The sequence below is a fragment of the Heterocephalus glaber genome, unplaced genomic scaffold (assembly GCF_053883595.1).
Source record: "Heterocephalus glaber isolate CG9 unplaced genomic scaffold, H.glaber_assembly_v1.0 deba00001744, whole genome shotgun sequence".
Lineage (NCBI taxonomy): Eukaryota > Metazoa > Chordata > Mammalia > Rodentia > Bathyergidae > Heterocephalus > Heterocephalus glaber.
This window is the reverse complement of record NW_028258450.1, coordinates 5164170-5184231: the sequence shown is the minus strand read 5'-3', so window position 1 is coordinate 5184231 and position 20062 is coordinate 5164170. Positions and strand designations below refer to the sequence as shown.

At 52.7% G+C, this 20062-nt stretch overlaps 2 protein-coding genes across 2 annotated transcripts; one reads left to right on the top strand and one right to left on the bottom strand.

Annotated features, from left to right (window-relative positions):
- The first annotated feature begins 52 nt into the window (after positions 1–52).
- Positions 53–15693, top strand: Gys1 (glycogen synthase 1). Its single transcript, XM_004866966.4, has 16 exons — positions 53–391; positions 1686–1867; positions 3125–3316; positions 4166–4351; positions 4607–4751; positions 5582–5699; positions 6015–6135; positions 6681–6787; positions 8472–8531; positions 8621–8699; positions 10334–10447; positions 10664–10790; positions 13174–13269; positions 13432–13595; positions 14015–14095; positions 14251–15693. Exons 1-16 carry the CDS (start codon positions 274–276, stop codon positions 14566–14568), a joined length of 2208 nt encoding a protein of 735 aa, XP_004867023.1. The 5' UTR covers positions 53–273; the 3' UTR covers positions 14569–15693.
- A 1527-nt stretch (positions 15694–17220) lies between these two features.
- Positions 17221–18842, bottom strand: Ftl (ferritin light chain). Its single transcript, NM_001279866.2, has 4 exons — positions 18543–18842; positions 18233–18379; positions 17687–17812; positions 17221–17544 (listed from the first exon to the last, which is right to left on the bottom strand). Exons 1-4 carry the CDS (start codon positions 18642–18644, stop codon positions 17392–17394), a joined length of 528 nt encoding a protein of 175 aa, NP_001266795.1. The 5' UTR covers positions 18645–18842; the 3' UTR covers positions 17221–17391.
- Positions 18843–20062: the final 1220 nt, after the last annotated feature.

Here is a 20062-nt window from a genome sequence, read left to right as displayed (position 1 = left end):
CCCGGGCGCTGGCCAATGGCTGGCTGGAGCCGGGCACCGCCCCCTGGCGGCCCCAGGGCTCGCTGCAGGTTTGCCTTAAGGGTCAGTAAACGCTGCGCTGCCTCGGCCAAGTCCGAACTCTCCCAGGGCGGGGGTGCGGTCGAGTAATAGGAAGCGAAGCGCGCGGCAAGCTTCCCCTCCACAGCCGCTACCCCCCTCACCCTGCGTGGGCATTCCCTGGACATCTCCGGGGTCCCAACCTGTGGTCTTCTGAGCCCCCTTCCCGCGCCAGCCATGCCTTTGAGCCGCACGTTGTCTGTGTCCTCACTGCCAGGCCTGGAAGAGTGGGAGGATGAGTTCGACCTGGAGAACACAGTGCTCTTCGAAGTGGCCTGGGAGGTGGCCAACAAGGGTGAGCACGCTGGCGCCAGGGCCCTTGAGAAGGGCAGTCGAGGATGGGGGCCCAGGGTTACAGAGCTCCACCGGGGACTCTTGGGTCCTGGGCAAGGTGCCTGTGACTCCTCTGTCCTTGAGAGGGACTGGGTTTGTCTCCTCTAGGCCCTGAGCGGGAAGGGCTGAGAGGCTTAAGTTAAGATGGAAGGAGACTTCCAGGCCCTGGGTCCTAGGGGACAAGACAGTAAAATAGCAAATTCCCAGGTCTTGAAACGGGCCTTCCCAGAGACCTGGGAGCTGAACCAGGAAGGACCTGGGGGTGGGACTTCTGCCTGCAAAAGTGGGAGGAGGCTGAGGTTTCAGACCTGTGGTCCAGGGGAAGGTGGTATCGGGATGTCCCTCAGGATTGGGGACACAGTCATTGGGAGAGAGAATGCGTGGGTCCAAGTGGAAGCATGTGGGGACTTGGTGGCTTGGAGACCCTCATTCTTAGGTCCTACACTGGGAGAGCATTGGGGATCTGAATGCTGAGGCCTGAATGCACAGGCCTGAGCCTGTGGCTTCAGATGCATGTGTCCCACGTAGAGGAAGGCTGGGAAGTCCTAAGTTGGTCAGGGGCTGGGCCACGTGATGGGAGTGGCTGGGAGCCTGCATTTCTGTGTCCTGGGCTGCTGGTGCTGGAATTCCCAGGAGCTAGGCAGTCTCAGTCTCACCCCTCAAACAGTGGGTCTTGGGGTTTGCTTTGCTGGCATTGGAGGAGACTCTCAGCATGAGCCAGGGCTTGTGGACTCAGAGCCTGTACAGCCAGGGCCCAGGCTCTAGGAGGTGAGGAGGTGGGGGCCCAGGTGCCTGGGTCAGAGGTGGGGTCAGGATCCCGTGTGCCTGTGTCCCCAGTCAGGGGGGAAGCCTGGGAGGTCAGCAGGATCCCTGCGGGCCAGGTCATGATGATTCAGGCTTCTCTTGGATAACTTAGGAAACTGAATAGGGCCACAAAGGAGGATTCTCCCCACCTTGGCCTGGAGCCTGAGAATTTATACCCAGCTCCTGAGGACTGGGAGCTCAAGAACTGGGTCCCAACAATTCTCATCACCTGCCTTCCTTGGGCTTCCTGCCCCTAATTTGCTTAGACCCGGAGTCCACCCTCCAGCCCCTCTTCCCTTGATCAGCCCCCTACTCCCTCTGCCTCGGAGGACTACGGTCTTCCGATCCCCACTTCTCCTGAGTTGGAGGTCCTGCCCCCCCCACACCCTCCCCTCAGGTCCCAGATCCTTGGACCTGGGGTGGGACCTGTGCTCACACACTTGGGCCCACAGTGGGGGGCATCTACACGGTGCTGCAGACCAAGGCGAAGGTGACAGGGGACGAGTGGGGCGACAACTACTACCTGGTGGGACCGTACACGGAGCAGGGCGTGAGGACCCAGGTGGAGCTGCTTGAGCCCCCGACCCCGGCCTTTAAGAAGACGCTGGACTCCATGAACAGCAAGGGCTGCAAGGTGGGACATGGCCATCAGCAAGCTGCACAGGAGGAGGGGTGGAGTGATCGGCTCCAGAGAGGGGAGGCATGACCTAGAGGAGGAAAGTGACAGACATGCAGACAGGTGCAGGGTACCCCAAATTGGGGGGAACCCAATGTGGGTGAGTGGACAGGCAGACTAGGAGCTCTGGCTCCAAGAACCCAAGGTCCTGAGCCCTATGTCCTCAGGCAGTCAGTCCGCCTTCAGGGTGTGGTAGTGCATGACCTGTGATCCCAGCACTCAGAGGCTGAGGCAGGGGGATTGCTACAAATTTGAGGCCAGCCCGGGCTACATAGTGAGACCCTGTCTCAAAAAAAGAAGATGAAAGTCCTGCCCAGAAGTAGAAAGATGAAGAGTGGACAGGCAGGCTCACCCAATGAATAGCATCTGAGATAAGCAGACCCGAGAACTAAAGAGAGAAGTAAGAATCCAGGGCCCCAAGGTGAAGACTGGAAGAGTCTCCACCTCCCAGGAGGGATGATGCAAGGGCTGGCAGGCAGAAAGAAGGTGCAGTCAGAGCTGAGGGGCGGAGGTGCTGTGGTTCCCCGACTCGTTCACAGCCTCAGTTAGGGGGTTCTGGAGCCTGGTCAAGCCAGACTGTGTCCCTAAGGGACCCCAGAGTGGTCCAGTCAGTTCCTCTAGAGCAGCTGCTCCTAAGAATAGCGCCCCCAGCAAAAGGGCAGACAACAGCTGGGAGGGGGAGGGGCAGCGAAAGAGGCTGAGGCTGGAGGAGGCCGGTGGGGCTCAGGATGGCTGCTCATCCCCTAGCCAGAGCTGTGGCAGTTGACGACACCAAGGCCATTGTCTCAGGAGGAAAGTGGCCACCTAAAGTGGCTGGGGATGAAATGAGACAGTGACCCCAGAGACACTGCTGTGGGTGCAGACACTTAGCCTGAGTGAGGGAAGAGGACCAGGCAGTGCTAGAAATATGGTTGCAGAGATGGGCTTATGTGCAGAAGAAAGAGGTGGGAGGTGACAGACAGACAGGGACAGAAATGAGGCTGTAGGTAGACAGGTGGCTTCCAGTCGAAGAATTTAGGGGGGAAGGAAATAGCAGCACAGAGAGAAAAGATAATAGGAGAACGCATCATGATGGCGGGGCATAGTGCCACTTGCCTATAATCCCAGCACTCAGGAGTCTGAGGCGGGAGGATCTTTGAGTTCAAGACCAGCTTGAACTACATAGCAAGCCCCTGTCTCCACAAAAGCCCTGAGCCTCTCTACTGCCCCATCCAGGTGTATTTCGGGCGCTGGCTGATTGAGGGGGGCCCGCTGGTGGTGCTCCTGGATGTAGGGGCCTCAGCCTGGGCCCTGGAACGCTGGAAAGGAGAGCTCTGGGACACCTGCAACATCGGGGTGCCCTGGTACGACCGAGAGGCCAATGATGCTGTTCTCTTTGGCTTCCTCACCACCTGGTTCCTCGGTGAGGTAGGCCTTACCGCAGACCCCGCTCACACTTTTGACCCTAGGCCTGAAACTGCAATGACTATCAGCGCCATGCCCCTACCCCCATGGGCTTCTCCTAGGGTATTCTGGGGATTATACATTCTTTGAACCAATTGTTAGCTCTGATCTTTGGGATATGAAGATTCCCTGTTTTCTAAGAAACCCAAACTGTCGACCTTAGCTTCATTTACTGGAGTCTTCCAAGTTGGAAATTCTAAGCCATTCACCTGAGAACGGGGTGGCCTACAGAGGCCCGAGGAATTCTGGGAGTTGTAGTTGTCCAGTCTAATAGTGGCTAGACCAAAGCACTCAGATGTGAACTTGGATACTTGAGAATCTCTAATCTATCTAAGAACCAGGAATCCTGGTTCTGATCCCCTTTTAGGATTTATTTATTTTTGTATTTTTATTTTTCCCCCCCTTTTAGGATTAAAAGGCTCAAGATACTTCATTTGTCATGCCCTGGGACAGTTTAAAAACTGCTTGCTCCACAGCATTCTGGGAATTGTAGTCCCTTTGCCAGTACTGATTAAGATAAGGGGTCTCCAGAAATTGTGTCCAGGACTTGGAGACACTAAAACCTCAGTCTTCTCAATTCAACCTTGCCAGGACTTAGAAGGTTGAAACAAACAAACAAACCCAGACACTGTGGGTGAGACCAGCTGGTCTGACTGCCTCATGGTGCCTAGTTCCTTGTTACAGTGGAACAGCTGCCTGCTCTAAGCACTGGTGGTAATGAAGTTACCTCCCGCTGCTTCCTTGTCCATGTTGGGGATTGCTCACTCATGGCACATGCAGACACACAGTGACCCTGTCGCTGTTGCCTCACAGTTCCTGGCCCAGAGTGAGGAGAAGCCACATGTGGTTGCCCACTTCCATGAGTGGTTGGCAGGCGTTGGGCTCTGCCTGTGCCGTGCCCGGCGGCTGCCTGTGGCAACCATCTTCACCACCCATGCCACGCTGCTGGGGCGTTACCTGTGCGCTGGTGCTGTAGACTTCTACAACAACCTGGAGAATGTGAGCTGGGGCGCAGTGGACTGTGGGGGCTGCGCCCACGGTGCTGGGAAACCCAAGGGGGTCAAGCTCCCTCCTCCCCCAGGACCCAGGAGCCCAAACCTCCAGTGCCCACCTCCCTGAGACCCAGGAATCCAGCTCCTCCCAGCCCCAAACTCCCCCAGGACCCTGCAGTCTAGATCCTCAGTCTTCTCCTCAGTCCTCCTAACCTGATCGTCCTGCCCCTGGCCCTCTCACCCCACCCCACCCCACCCCCAGTTCAATGTAGACAAGGAAGCAGGGGAGAGACAAATCTATCACCGCTACTGCATGGAGCGGGCAGCAGCCCACTGTGCTCATGTCTTCACCACCGTGTCCCAGATAACTGCCATTGAGGCGCAGCACCTACTCAAGAGGAAGCCAGGTAGGGGCTGGGCCAGGGCCCCTAGACTTGAATGAGGTAGGTGACTGTCTATCCCAGGGCCAAGAACAATTTTTTAAAACATAAAGAAAAAACTACTACTCCCAGAAGGCCTTGGGGTTGGTGTGGTAACCTATAAATGAGGCTGGCTGGTTCTGTATGCCCAGGAGGCTAATGGAGTTGTGGTTCATTGAAACTTCAGAAATGGTAAAATTCAGTGATTGGCTCATGTAGTCATTGGTCTCCCAAAAGGGAATGTAGGCATGGTAGACATTATTTTTGAGAAAAGTAGGGTTGGAACTGGGGTTTTTCCCGGGTCTGAGTACCCATTCTCACTGAGCAGAAGGTGAAAACTACAACTACCCCAGAAGGCCTTTGCCTGCCCAGCTCCATATGTTCTTGAAACTGCCTTAGAAGCTGGCCTAGGGGTTGTAGTCTTTTGTTGACATGCTTTAATTTGTATGAGGTGAGGAAATGGTTGAGTCCCTGAAAGAGGCTTGAAGGTAGTGAGTGTATTGTTGAAGAGACAGCATGTTGGAAATATCTAGTCACTTCCACCTCTGGATAAGAAAAGGGGAAACAAAACAACTCCTAGAATCTCTGATATAGTTCAGTCTGGCCAGCCATTTGCAAGAGCTGAGGAGGCTGGTAATTATGCCTGTGAGCACAAGCCTGTAATATTACGGAAGAAGGCATTGGGGCAGTAGGAAGGGGCTTCCAGAAGACCCATTGAGCAAGTTGCAAAAGGGATGGGTTCTTTCTCTCATTGATTCATTTAACCATATTGGTCCAAATGAAGAAATGAAACACGGGACCTTCTACCCTAATCCCAGATATTGTGACCCCCAACGGACTGAATGTGAAGAAGTTCTCTGCCATGCATGAGTTCCAGAACCTCCATGCTCAGAGCAAAGCGCGGATCCAGGAATTTGTCCGGGGCCATTTTTATGGGTATGTGGCCCAGATATCTATGCCTGAGTAGATGAGGCCTGAACACCTGGGCCTGAGGGAGGAGGCTGGGCCTGGGCCCCTGGTCTGAGGAGTCCTCAGGCAGCTAGGAGCTCAGCTTCTTTAGAACACTGGGAAGAAATTAAAGTGATCCCCATCTAAGAAAGAAAGAACTATAGCCCCTGGAGAGAGGCTTCATGATACTTCTGCGTTGTCTAAAATACTCTTTGCCTCTGTAGCTTCTGGGATTTGTAGTTTTGAGGACAAGACCACAGGGTGAGGCTCTTGGGCTTCACCCTGCTGTGTGGCTTCTTTAAGGCACCTGGACTTCAACTTGGACAAGACTTTGTATTTCTTTATTGCTGGCCGCTACGAGTTCTCTAACAAGGGGGCGGACGTCTTCCTGGAAGCCTTGGCCCGGCTCAACTACCTGCTCAGAGTGAGGCCTGGGCTGGGTGTGTGTGTGTGTGTGTGTGTGTGTGTGTGTGTGTGTGTGTGTGTGTGTGGTGATAAAATCAGTGCCCAGAGCTGGGCATGGTGACGTACACCTGTAATCCCAGCACTTGGGAGGCTGAGGCAGGAGGATTGCCACAAGTTCTCTTTTTTTCTTAAGCAAAATATTTATTGGTACATTTTATATATATATATAAAATATTCATCATAGTGCCATAAGTTTCTAGGCCAGCCTGAGCTACTCAAGAGCTCAAGTCCAGCCTGAACTACACAGTGAGACCCTGTCTCAAAAAAAAGTGCATACCTGGGAAGCACAAGACCAGGAAGGTGGGGTTAGGGAAAGTCATGGTGGTACAGGCTGTAAAGACCCAGAAAGAAGATCTGAGGCAGATGAGCGAGGGGAGCTCTGCCTTGTGATTTTCCACAGCTGGAAGGGGCCTGGCAGGGAACTAGTGGTCCTGGGGCTGGCCAAGGGTGGCTGTTGTCAGCCCACCCTCATGTGATCCTGGCCTCCTCCTTTCCTCCTCCCAGGTGAATGGCAGTGAACAGACGGTGGTCGCCTTCTTCATCATGCCGGCTCGGACCAACAACTTCAACGTGGAAACCCTCAAGGGCCAGGCTGTGCGCAAGCAGCTGTGGTCAGCAGCCCCCGCCCCCACCCCAGGGGGTCCCCCGCAGGCCCGGGGCTCAGTGTTTCTCTCTGCATTTCGCTTTTGTCCTCTTACATGGTTACCCCGCCCTCCATGCCTCGGGACATCACTGGCTCGGGAGGCCTCCTGGGACCTGCACGAAGCTCAGTGGTAGAGCCCTTGCCTGGCATGAGCAAGCGCCTGTTTTCCATCCCCAGAGCTGCAAAAACGAAAAGCAAAACAGGAATGCCATACCATCCTTTTAAAAAACAATTTAAGGGGGCTGGGGATTTAGCCCAGTGGTTCCGCCGCCTGCCTCATAAGCGCAAGGTCCCAAGTTCAATTCCTGGTACCAAAAAAAAAAAACAATTTAAGGGCTGGGGATTTAGCTCAGTGATGCTGCCACCTGCCTCACAAGCGCAAGGTCCTGAGTTCAAGCCCCCATACCGAAAAACAAACAATTTAAACGCCAGGCATGGTGGCACAAACAATTTAAACGCCGGGCATGGTGGCACACTCCTGTGATTCCACCTCTCAAAAAACTGAAGTAGGGGGCCGGGGATTTAGCTCAGTGGTTCCGCCACCTGCCTTGCAAGTGCAAGGTCCCGAGTTTGATCCCTGTACAAAAAAAAAAAAACAAAAACAACTGAAGTAGGAAGGTCCCATGTTTGAGCCCAGCCTGGGCAATTTAGCTAGATCCTGTGTCCAAAAAAAAAAGGAAGGAAGGAAGGGCTGGGGATGTGGCCCAGTGCAAAGCAAAGGCCCCGAGTTCAGTCCCTAGTACTCAAAAGGAAAAACTACAAACAAACAAAACCCCTGCCCTCATAAAGCTCATGTTGTAGAAAGTTCTCTAGAAAATATTCTGGCAAAATAAAGACGGCTGGAAATGAGACAGGATTGCCAGGAGAGGTGACATGGAGAAAGTCCCATTGGCAAAGACAATAGAGGGAAGGAGGCCTGTGTGTCCTTGCAGAACAGCATTTCAGGCACAGGGTACAGCAAGTACAAAGGCCCTGGCCATGTTTGAGAAATAGCAAGGGGCCAGGGTGGCTGGAGCTGCATGTCAAGAGAGACGGGGTGAACTGGACCTGGTGCCCATGCCTGTAATCCCAGCACTCAGGAGCCTGAGGCAGGAGGATCGCCACAAGTTTGAGGACAGCCTGAACTGCATAACGAGATCTTGTCTCAAAAAAAAAAAAAAAAAAAAAAATGAGGCAGAAGCTATAGGAGGACTGTAAGCAGAGAATGACAGTGCCAGCATTATGTGTGCACGTAGATATTCCTGTCTCAGAATCTTCCTTTTTCATAAAACAGGGCTTGGCATCACCTGCCAGGAGTGGTCAAACCTAAGAATAGCTGGCATTTGGGGAGGCTCTCTGTGTGCCCAACACTGTGCGTTTTTTCTCCTGACCTCGTGGAATCCTGGCTGCAAACTTCTGAGGTTGATTCTATTTTTATTCTCATCTGATAGATGAGTCACGAAGTCAGAGAGGAAAGGCCACCTGTCCTTGGTCACACAGCTGATGAAGGCACAAGGAACCCAAGCCTTCCAGGCCTGTTCCCCGTCCCCATCCTCCAGCCTGGAAGCCCAGTGTGCGGCTTCTCTGCACCAGCCTCAGTTTTCCTGCTGCCCCCCCCCAAACGTAACAATAGATGGCAGCTGATGTCTGTGATGCTGCTCTGCTCCTTCCAGGGACACGGCCAACGCGGTGAAGGAGAAGTTTGGGAGGAAGCTGTATGAATCCTTACTGGTGTGAGTGCCTGGCCCTCAGCTCTATATCCTTCTGGATGCCAGCCCTCCTGTCACTCATTCACCCGGCTGTGTCCCCACTTGCCTTGCAGGGGGAGTCTCCCAGACATGAATAAGATGCTGGACAAAGAGGACTTCACTATGATGAAGAGGGCCATCTTTGCCACACAGGTAGTTTGGACCCCTGAGCACAGAAATGATAATTCCCAGACACCTCAGCTGCCACTGTTTCTTTCTTTTCTTTTCTTTTTTTTTTTTAGACAGGGTCTCACTATGTAGTTCAGACTGGTCTTAAACACACTATGTAGGGCTGGGGATTTAGCTCAATGGTTCCAGCGCCTGCCTTGCAAGTGCAAGGTCCCAAGTTTGATCCCTGGTACCAAAAAAACCCCACCCCCCCCCCCCCCAAAAAACCACACTATGTAACCCAGTCTGGCCTCAAACTCACAATGATCCTCCTGCCTCAGCCTCCCAAGTGCGAGGATTACAACCATGTGCCACCACACCCGGCTGCCACTGTTTCTTATTCCACTAGTCAGGTCTTAGTCCCACACACCTGTAGGAGCTTTAGCTTCTTTGATTACTGAGAATGATGGAGTTAGGCAGAATAGAAACCTTAGACCTGACTATCACAAAATGAGAACTACAACTCCCAGCAGCCCCTGGGGCTTTCTGCAACATTGACTTCCTTTACCCTACAGCTTTCTGGGAGTTAGAGTTCTCTCATTCCCTGGGGTTAAGGGACTTTGGTACCTAGGTTAGGGTTGATGAAAACCTAGACAGCTACTTTGCAAAAACAAACTATAAAAGGCTTTTGGCCAAACTATAATTTCCAGTGACCCTAAGGCAGCCTGTCACTCATGAACGTTGCTTACATAGGGCTGCTGGGAGTTGTATTTTCTTGAACCTCTGGGATCAGTAGATTGAAATTGAGTGGAACCTTTAATGAGAGATGAGGAAACTGGACATTGTGGTGCATGCTTGTAATCACAGCACTCTGGGAGGCTGACACAGAGGATCACAAGTTTGAGTCCCATCTGGGGCAACTTAACAAGACCTTGTCTCAAAATAAAAAATAGAGAGTGAGGGATTTAGCTCAGTGGCACTGAGCCTGTCTCACAAGCGCAAGGTCATGAGTTTGATCCCTGTTATGAAAAAAAAAAAAATAGAGATGATGGAACAGTTTCAAAGAACTATCCATTCCAGCAACCTCTGGGGCCTCCTATCACTAATTTTGTTTTGTGGCTGTGACTTCTGGAAATTGTGGTTTCTTTGGGCTTCTGTTAGGGATGGGAGGGGGATAGATTTTCACCAGCAAACTACAACTCCCAGCAGGCCCTGAAACTCCTTGCTATATTGGCACAGTGTCTGTTCCCCCTGACTGGGTGAATTATAGTTCCTTTTGGTTTCCTTTAATGACAGAACCAAGAATACAGAACAAGATAGTAATAACTCCTCATCACCCATGGAGGTTTTTCTTTGATACTGGGCATCGAACTCAGGACCTTGCACTTGCAAGGCAGGCGACGGAACCACTGAGCTAAATCCGCAGCCTTCATGGAAGTTTTTAATACTGGCTGCCCCCAGAGACAGCTAGGAGTTGTAGTTCTTTTAGGGAAAAGAGACCCTTTCCAGTTAGAGCTAAGTGGGAACTGGCAAGTCCTGGGACTCTCTTGGGTTTGTTGTCCCCTGGTCTTCTGGGCCTTGTGTTTTCCTGGATTCCCAGGTCAGGATGGCCCATGCGGAAGTAGGAAGGCCTCTGTCTCTTCCCTGAATGCCCCCCCCCCAACTTGTGGCTCCTATAGCGGCAGTCCTTCCCTCCTGTGTGCACCCACAATATGCTGGACGACTCCTCAGACCCCATCCTGACCACCATCCGCCGGATTGGCCTCTTCAATAGCAGCGCGGACAGGGTTAAGGTGAGGTGGCTGGTCAGGGAAGGTTGCGAGTGGCAGAGGGAGCAGATTGCACCATGGGCATGACATCCCCACCGCCCTGATTTATCAAAAGCATTGGCTTCTGAGGCAAACAGACTTGGGTTGAAGTCTCTGTCTTGTCACCCGCATGCTGTGGGACACCCTGTTCTCTGGAAATAGTTACATGAAATGCTTGAACTAAGCCTTTTTACCTGCCAGGTGATTTTTCACCCAGAGTTCCTCTCCTCTACAAGCCCCCTGCTCCCTGTGGACTATGAGGAGTTTGTGCGTGGCTGTCACCTTGGGGTCTTCCCCTCCTACTATGAGCCTTGGGGCTACACACCAGGTGAGTGCCACCTGGTCTTGTTCAGGTCTGCCATGATTTTGGGGCAAGACCCTGGCTTCCTCTGAGACCATTTCTCTCCTCTGCAAAATAGGGACAATGGTAACAGGCTGTTCCACTACAGCCTATGTTTTTGTGACATGGTGACTCATATGACTCAAAACTAAAGGACTTGGAAAAAGAAAACTAAAAGACTTGGCAGATGGGGTGGTGCATGCCTGTAATCCCAGCACTTGGGAGGCTGAGGCAGGAGGATCATCGGAAGTCCAAGGCCAGCCTGAACTATGTAGTGAGTCCTTGTGTCAAAAAATAAAACAACAACAAAAAAAGAAAGAGGGCCAGAGATTTAGCTCGGTGGCACCACACCTGCCTCACAAGCACAGGGTCCTAAATTCAATCCGAGGTACCAAAAAACAAAAAAACTAGAAGACTGATGTCAATTTCAAGTGATGACACCACTCTGATTCCCCCCAGTTTTCAGATGTTTGGTCACCAGATAACAGCAGCTAAGTCACAAGGTCACTAACAAAAGTGGCTGTGGAAAAGTCTCACTCTGAGTTGGAAATGTTTATTTATAGTTCTCCCTCACTTCGAGGAAATTATGCTGTGCTGTTTCATATCAAGCTCCTTTTCTTGTTTTGTTGGTTTTGGTTTTTTGAGACACGGTCTTGCCATGTTAACTTAGGCTGGCCTTAAACTCTCAGTCCTCCTGCCTCAGCCTCTGGAGTGTTGTGATTATAGATGTGCATCACCACACCCAGCTTTATGTATTTTTAGCATTAAATAAATGCCATATTTCTGTGCTACTTGTTAATTTACAAGTAATTTAACAAATCTTTTTTTTTTTTTTTTTTCGTACCAGAGATAAAACTTGGGACTTTCTGCTTGCAAGGCAGGTGCTGGAACCACTGAGCTAAATCCCTGGCCAGATTTTACAAATCTTTTAAGCTGTGCTTGCATGATAATTAGTTTCCCTAGCTCTCTTTCTGCTGTAGTTACAATAGTATATAGATTTTTTTTTTTTTTAGACAGGGTCTCACTGTGTAGTCCAGGCTGACCTTGAACTCCCTGTGTAGCCCAGGCTGGCCTGGAACTTGCAGCAGTCCTCTTGCCTCAGCCTCTCGAGTGCTGGGACTGCAGGCATATGCCACCACACTGGCTTAATAGCATATAGATTTTATGGGGTCAGCCCCAACTCTCGTCTCATGAGCTCTATTGTACTTAGTGCCTGTTTTGGCCACTTATAGAAGTTTTCAGGAATACATTTGTTGTAAGAATTATAAACTCGGCATGGTGGTATAGGCCTGTAATCCCATTACATTGGAGGTTGAGTTAGGAGGATCACAAGTTCAAGACTAGTCTGTTTAAATTAGTAAAACCCTGTCTCAAAATAAAAAATAAAAGAGCTGGGGATGTGGTCCAGGAGTAGAGCACTCCCTGTGTTTAAACATTTGGCAGTCCTGGGGATTGACCCCAAGGCCTTCACACTGAGGTACTTCCTCAGCCCTTTTTATTTTGAAACAGGGTTTTACTAAGTCCCTAAATGGCCCAGTCTGCCCTCAAACTTGCCATCCTCCTGCCTTAGCCTGCTAGGTAGCTGGGATTACAAGAATGCACAACCATACCTGGCTTCAGGGTTGTTAAGGTATCAAACAAGGCATTGAGGTGCTCTGTTCAAGTGGTATTAATAATGAGAAACCTTTTTTTTTTTTAATCTCCTATCAAAACAGACACTCATAACCTAAACACTATGGTTCTGGCTTCTAGCATAAAAACATATCTTAAGGTTCTGAAGATTAATTAAAATGATGGACACTGGACCAGATCAACTGCCCATAGTCATCCTTATTTCTTGACTATGGGCGTGTCTGCATTCTGAATTCTCAGAGCAAGTGAATTCCCTTTTCTGAATCTCTTAGCTTCCTCCTTAAGAACTGAGTGTATAGCCGGGAATTTAGCTCAATGGTTCCTCCACCTACCTCACAAGCACAAGGTCCTGAGTTTGATGCCCAGTACCAAAAAAAAGAAGCTGAATGTATAAACTAATGTGCAGCATGAGGTATGGGTTTAGTGACGAGGCACTTGGTTCAGGCGCCAGTAGAGGGCGCTGCTGTTATTTTTATTACAATTTAAACCGTAGGAGTGGAGGGTGGTGGTGGTGCACGCCAGTAATCCCAGAGATCATGGAAGCTGAGGCAGGAGGATCACAAGGTCGAACTTAGCCTCAGCAACTTAGTAAGAACTTGTCTCAAAATAAAATCTAAATAAATAAATAGGGCTGGGGATGCAGCTCAATGTGAGGGCCCTGGGTTCAATCCTCAGTCCCCAAAAAAAGAAGGCTTCGAGAGAGAAGGAAGCTAAGTGGGCGTTTCTCTGCCTCCTGCAGCCGAGTGTACGGTCATGGGCATCCCCAGTATCTCCACCAACCTCTCCGGCTTTGGCTGCTTCATGGAAGAGCACATCGCAGACCCCTCAGCTTACGGTCAGCGCCCAAGGCCCTGAGGTTTAGAGAGGGGGCAGCTGGGACTGCTGGATCCTGGGCAGAAGGGATGCGGGGTGGGGTGGAGGGTCCTGTGCCCCAGAGTTCCGGCGAGAATGCAGGTCTCCTTGGACTGTTCTTTGAACTCTGTCCCTGCCTCCACAGGTATCTACATTCTGGACCGGCGGTTCCGCAGCCTGGACGATTCCTGCTCACAGCTCACCTCCTTCCTCTACAGCTTCTGCCAGCAGAGCCGCAGACAGCGCATCATCCAGCGGAACCGCACAGAGCGTCTCTCCGACCTTCTGGACTGGAAATACCTAGGCCGGGTATGAGCCGTTCCCTACCCTCAGCTGTCCCCTGGGCTCTGGGTCCATCAGCCGCCTCCAGCTCTGGATCTGGGCTTCTGCAGCCTCGAAAGCCTGGTCCAGATGTTAAGAGTCTCCTCCTACTTGTAAAAGTTGCTGTCTCTTTAAGCAAGGAATGGACTTCTCCCGGAAAGAACATTCGTCGGGAGTTCTTTTCACTTGCATAGGGGTGTGGCCAAAGCCCTGCTTGACTGGGAGTCCCCGCCCCCAGTGGGTGTGGCTCAGGAATTGTCCATTCACAGCCCTGCTTATCTGCATGAGGGGTGGAACCAGACCGATGTATATTTGCATAAAGTCGTGGCCAGGATTTGCCTTGCTGAGGGAGGGCTCTGGCTCCTGCCTCCCTTCCCTTAACACCTCCTCTTCTCCTTTTCCCTAAGTACTATATGTCTGCACGCCACATGGCCCTGGCCAAGGCCTTTCCGGATCATTTCACCTACGAGCCCCACGAAGCGGATGCAGTGAGTGGAGCCGGGATCTCTGCTGGGTCGGAAGTTAGAGGGCTGGGCTGGGGGTTCCTTTCATGGGTGTAGAGTCCTAGAAGAGGGCAGATATCTCTCAGGACTTTGGGGGCTTCTGCTCAGTCTGTGGTTTGTGTCCCCATTCCGGTATGCAGGCCCAGGGCTACCGCTACCCACGGCCGGCCTCAGTGCCGCCGTCACCCTCGTTGTCACGACACTCGAGTCCGCACCAGAGCGAGGATGAGGAGGAACCCCGGGAAGGGCCACTTGAAGATGGCGAACGATACGACGAGGACGAGGAAGCTGCCAAGGATCGGCGCAACATCCGCGCCCCCGAGTGGCCACGCCGCTCCTCCTGCACCTCTTCCACAGGCAAGCGCAGCAACTCGGTGGACACTGCGCCCTCCAGCTCGCTGAGCACGCCCAGTGAGCCCCTCAGCCCCGCCAGCTCTCTGGGGGAGGAGCGCAACTAAGACGGCCACGCCCACTCCTCTGACCCCCCCCTCCCCCGTCCTACCTCCCCCTCCAGAGGGTGGATACAGCCGGTGCTGTTTCCGAACCCCACTCTAGATCCCTAGTGGGGTCCAGTCCCGATCGCCACACACTTCAGCCCTCCAGCTCCACTCTTGGGAATCCCCACACTCCAAATCCACGACACTGTGCCTTTCTTGGATTTCAGAATGTGTTATCTGTGCCCTGGAGTCCCCCAGGCTTGGACTGGGTCCCAGAGGCCAGGAATCTGCCATTACTCTGCAGTGGTGCCAGAGGTGCTGGGAAGCCTGGCCTGTTTTGTTGAAGGCTGAGGCATCTAGAAGCCTCTGTGGCTTGCAAGTTCTGTACCATACATGGCATGCTGTGCCCAAGCCTGGCATGGCGACCACCAAGTGCTAGAAACCAAGTTGTGGCCCTGCTAATGGGACAACCAAGTCAGAGCTGGGACATTTTCAGGGACTTAATGTAGCTAGTCCTCCATTTCAACTCCTGAGCTCCAGAAGAGGCTTAGGGTGTAGCCCTCCCTGGAATGTCCAGTCTTGCCCAGAGGATTGCTCAAAACACTCCTGTGGTCACCCACACTTTGGCCAGGCCAGGGCTGGCACAAGCACTCGGCTCCTTCTTCTTTCTGGAGAGCATGCAGTCTTGGTCTAGATACCCTTCTGCCTTTCTGGCCTGTTCTGGACCAGATCCTCCCCTTTTTCCTGAGTCTGAGCTCTCCTCTGTGTCTTGAACTCTTTCCATGCCCTCCAAGACCTCCCTCTGCTGAGGACAGAGCTGTCTACCCTAACCCCAGCCCACCCAACCACTCCATGAAACCACTGGGTTCTAGGTCCCAGCTGCTGAATCTGAAACCTCACCACTGTGCTGCATCTGGGTCCCTTTGCCCTGTTCTAGAGCTGAGTCCCCTGGGTTCTATAAGCCCCACAGTTACCTCTGGGCCCTTCTATCTCCAGGCTGTGCGGGCCCCGGCTTTGGTGGAGGGAGGGGCCCTCACATGTGCCGTGCTGTGTCTGACACGCCACTTTGGTTTGCAGTGGGAGGGGGAGGGCAGAACAGGTGTACCTGGAATGTGCCCAGAGATTAAAAAAGAAAATACATCAGTATTTAAGAATCCCAAGTGTCGTCAGACATTAGCACTTAGTGGGCCTTGCTCGCCCCACCCAGCCCTCATGGTTTTAGTGTCTGCTCTGGCCCCCACTCCCTGATACTTTATGGTGCTGTCCCGGAAGGACTTAGATGGCTGACATAAGGTCCCAGTGCTGTTCAAGGAAGGCATAGACTGCTCAGTTGGGACTTGATTTGCAAGTGGCAAAAATTTGGCTCCCATGATCTTTGATGTGACGGAGTTGTTTCCAGGAGGATCCTTAGGGCAGCCAAGAGCCCTGGGCGGCCATTGAAATGAAAGGCAGTTCCTCATTTCTCAGAAATGCTGGCCATAGGCATGTTCCATGGCCATAGGTGGTTTGTGGCTGCCCCATGGACATCACAGTTGGACAGTTAAGTGTTTCCAGGACTCTACTTTGGCCTCTGGATGGCTCTACTGTCATGAAATACCTTCCTTTTCAATCCCCGGTAGAAAAAAGAAATACCATCCTAAGCCAGGTGTGGTGGCACACACCTGTAATCCTAGGCAGCTATGCCGTGAGTTCAAAGCCAGCCTGAACTACATAGCGAGACACTGTCTCAAAAAAACAAAAAAGTACCTTCGTTTTTTGTTCTGGTCTTTACTAGGAAAGCCATGTGTGCCTCTCTAATTGCTCTGAATTTGAATGGGTCATATTTCCTGTTTGCCTATGTGTGACAGACAGGGTAAGCTCCCTGCTCCCTCTGAATCACAAATGGCCACCAAGAGTGCGGTGACAGCAGCACAGTGCTGACCGTGGGGCCTCATGGCCCCTCCAGATTCTCTTCTGGGCTGAGGATGCAGCTCAGTGGTAGAGCACTTAGCTAGCATATGCATATATGGCCCCGGATTAGCTCTCCAGCACCCTCCTGACCCAAGACTTCCACTACCATAAATTTAGAGGTGGGAGTGTAAGAGCTGACAGTGGTTTCATAGTTGGGACCCAGCAGTTTAAACCCTCCTTGAGCTTCTGCAGTTCCCCTTTGAAGTATTTGGCCAGGTTTCACATCCTGTTTGTGCTGAGCCCCAAACCCCTAGCTTAGCACCCTGGGGCATCATGTGTCGCCCACAGCCCTGTGCCTGCCTTGCTCTTATGATGGCCCGAGCAGCCATGGAGCTAGGTTTTGGTCCCAGTTGTTAAGCATTTGTTAATGGTAATGGCCTCAATTTGCCCATGTAAAAGGCCTGATAACTCTTCTCTTTGGCCTCCAATTCTAAGTTTGGCCCAGCACCTGGTGCCATAATTCACCCCTTAAAACAGCCTTGAAGGTTAGTGAGATCCAATGGTGTTGGCTTCCAGCTAAGAACCTGCGGTATCACTACATTAGACTCCCTCAAACATCTAGGCAGTGCACTTAGCCAGCCAGGTAAGCAGAGAACCCTCAACCATAGCACACCCCACAGGTGGTCCTGCCTTAGAAAACAGGAGCTAGAGCCAACAGGTCTCTTCTTGCCATTGCCCATGCGGGACTTTTTCCACATGCACAAGTACAAACACACCACCAGCTGCTGCAAAAGGCTTTATTTTCTTTTGGTCCAAGACTTAGAAGGGGGCTCCAGAGAGGTGAAAAAGCTGCCTACAAAGCTGCCTACTACTGGCTGGAGGGAGAGGGTTAGGCCAAAGCCCTGATGCCAAGTGAGCAGGAGCCCCTCAAAGGCCACCAGGCTCCGGGGCCTCCTAGTCATGTTTGAGGGTGAGCCTTTCGAAGAGGTACTCGCCCAGCCCAGCCTGGGGGCCGGCCAGCCTGCGGACATTAGTGAGGTGGTCGCCTATCTTCTTGATGAGCTTCACCTCCTCATCCAGGAAGTGGTTCTCCAGGAAATCACAGAGCTGGAAAGGAAGAGAAGTCAGAAATCCAATTGTGGAGAAAGGGTAGCAGAGCTGCTTCTAACAACGGGACATACAGGAACAAGGCTCAGAAGGAAATGTGTCCAAAGGACTGGTAGCCATGGATTCAGGGGTAGCCACTTACATGGGGGTCTGTCTTGGCAGAGCCCAAGGCATGAAGATCCAAAAGAGCTTGGTTCAGGTTCTTCTCCAGGGCCAGGGCAGCTTCCATAGCGTCCAGGGTTTTACCCCACTCATCTTCAGAAGGTTTCTATAGAGAAGACAAAAGGCTCAGAAACGGCTACATTATCCTGCACACCCACAGAAAGCTAAAATTACAAATCCCACAGTTGGCCCTAGAAGACAACTGAGTCTGTATCACTCCTACAACTACAGTGCATGTCCCCAAAACCCACACTATGATGTGGACCCCCGAATCCTGGAGCAATCCCCTGCTTCTACATCTATCCCATAATAACTACAACAGGGGCCCGGGATTTAGCTCAGTGGTTCTGGTGCCTGCCTCGCAAGTGCAAGGTCCCGAGTTCGATTCCCGGTACAAAAAAAAAACCAAACAAACTTGCACAGACTGCACTCAATTTCCCACAATCCCCAGCAACCCCTGACTAAGGACAAGGTGCCCCGTATGCAGGGCCTGCTGGGTGTCGCAGTCCGCTCCCTCCGTGTTTACCTGCACGTCTTGGAAGAGCACTCGGCCTCCGCGCTGGTTTTGCATTTTCAGGAGATGCTCGGCACCCTCCCGTTTCTCCTTGGCCAGCTCGCGGAAGAAATGGCCCACGCCTGCCAGAGCCACATCGTCACGGTCGAAGTAGTAGCCCTGCGGGAAGAGATGGCGGGAAATAAGTGGCTGGAGGCGAGGTCAGGCGGGCGGCCTCCGCCCTCTGCCTTCCCTGCGGAACAAAGAAGACCTGCGCATGCGCACAAGCCAGAAGTGCGCAGTTTGGGGGAACTAGGGTCTGGGGCCTCCAGGGGACCCTTACCAGAGAGAGGTAGGTGTAGGAGGCCCGCAGGTGCAGATTCACCAGGCGGTTGACGGCAGCCTCCACCTCGGTGGAATAATTCTGACGAATCTGAGAAGTCATGGCTAGTTAGCAATAAGGAGCTACCCACAAAAGAACGGTGTTGGCCGGTCCTGGAAGCAGGAGATGGGCGAGATGATGGTTCCGAAATCTGTAACTGGAAGGTGGATGGAGGATGAAAAAGAGGGAGTCCCCGGGTCTGTTCCGTCCAAACACTGTTGAAGCAAGAGACAGAGCCGCGGGACCTCCAGACGCGCCGCTGGAGGTTGTATGCTGGGCGGTACCTTTTATAGCAAGCTGCCCTTGGGAGGCGGGACGCTCAGAGCGAGCGAAAAGCCAATCCACAGCGGAGGAAGGCGGGGCCTGGAGGCCGTGCCTGACCAATCCCGAGCAGATGGGAGCTCACCCCCCCCCCCGGAGGTGGAGAAATCACGCGCCTGAAGCGCGAGGCTGTTGGGAAATGGGGAATTGGGGGGTAGAGTTGAGATTCTGGGGCTGATTTGGGGAAGTCAGAGGGCTAGGGGGAGGGTTCTTGGGGGGTGAGGGATATATGGGGACGCTGGGGGCCGTGGAAAATAATGACTATGAGGTCTTTGGGGGGGATCTCAAGAAAGCAAGCGAGCTTCTCTGGAAGGTACCCTGGTGCGGATGGGGGAGGAGACCTGGGGCTTTCGCGCGATAAAGGGGTCTGTGAGTCACTGGGACGTTTGGAAGGAAGTGAGACGGTATTTCTGGGATCCTGCGGGTCTCTTTTGAGAAAGGGGGATGGGGAATCACGAGGCTGGGGTTCACGACAGGAAATGCGTATTTTTCTGGAGCCCTTTGGGGCAGCTGCTTAAACCCTTGGGATGAACTGCAAGACGGAAAGGGACCCTCGGGATCCGGGGGTACGAGTGCTGGTGTCTCTGGAAGCCCAGCAGGGGGCTTAAAGACGTAGGGCGACACGTGGCACCCCGGCTGGCCCTTTGCAGCCCCGGAAAGATGGGGCCTGTAGGAGTAGTTAGGGGCCCAGTATTGCGGAAAGATGGGGCCTGTAGGAGTAGTTAGGGGCCCAGTATTGCCCTGGAAGCCTGGAATCCCTCAGAGGAAGGAAACGACCCGCGCTTTGGGGTCTCTGGGGGTACACTTCTTGGGGAACTGAGGCTCTGGGAGTTTGGGGCCCTCAAAAATAGTCTCTGTAGTTCCAGTGTGTTCCCCGGCATCTGCTGCTTCGGGTCACAGCGAAGCCCTGGATCCTGGAGGAACAGGGCCTGGGGACATATGACAAACTGTCTGGCTTTTAAAGTGTACCAGATTTTACCCTGCGGCCCGGAGACGGTGCTGGCTCAAACCGTACCCTGACCTCCAGGGAGCTCGCGCCCACTACTGAGCCCCTTCTGAGGTGGGGGGAAGACACCTCGAGGACAGAGAGATTTGGCCCTGCTTGGGTGCCCCTTGGAGGCGGCCCAGGGAGCAGGAGACCCCGGGTGGGGTGAGTAGCG

Coding starts and splice junctions, on each gene's coding strand:
- Ftl (NM_001279866.2), bottom strand. CDS start 18,644: ATGACTTCTCAGATTCGTCAGAATTATTCCACCGAGGTGGAGGCTGCC. Junction 18,380..18,542: donor CCTACACCTACCTCTCTCTG/GTAAGGGTCCCC, acceptor CTCTTCCCGCAG/GGCTACTACTTCGACCGTGA. Junction 17,545..17,686: donor CTGCCAAGACAGACCCCCAT/GTAAGTGGCTAC, acceptor CTTCCTTTCCAG/CTCTGTGATTTCCTGGAGAA.
- Gys1 (XM_004866966.4), top strand. CDS start 274: ATGCCTTTGAGCCGCACGTTGTCTGTGTCCTCACTGCCAGGCCTGGAA. Junction 3,317..4,165: donor CCACCTGGTTCCTCGGTGAG/GTAGGCCTTACC, acceptor GTTGCCTCACAG/TTCCTGGCCCAGAGTGAGGA. Junction 10,791..13,173: donor GCCTTGGGGCTACACACCAG/GTGAGTGCCACC, acceptor TGCCTCCTGCAG/CCGAGTGTACGGTCATGGGC.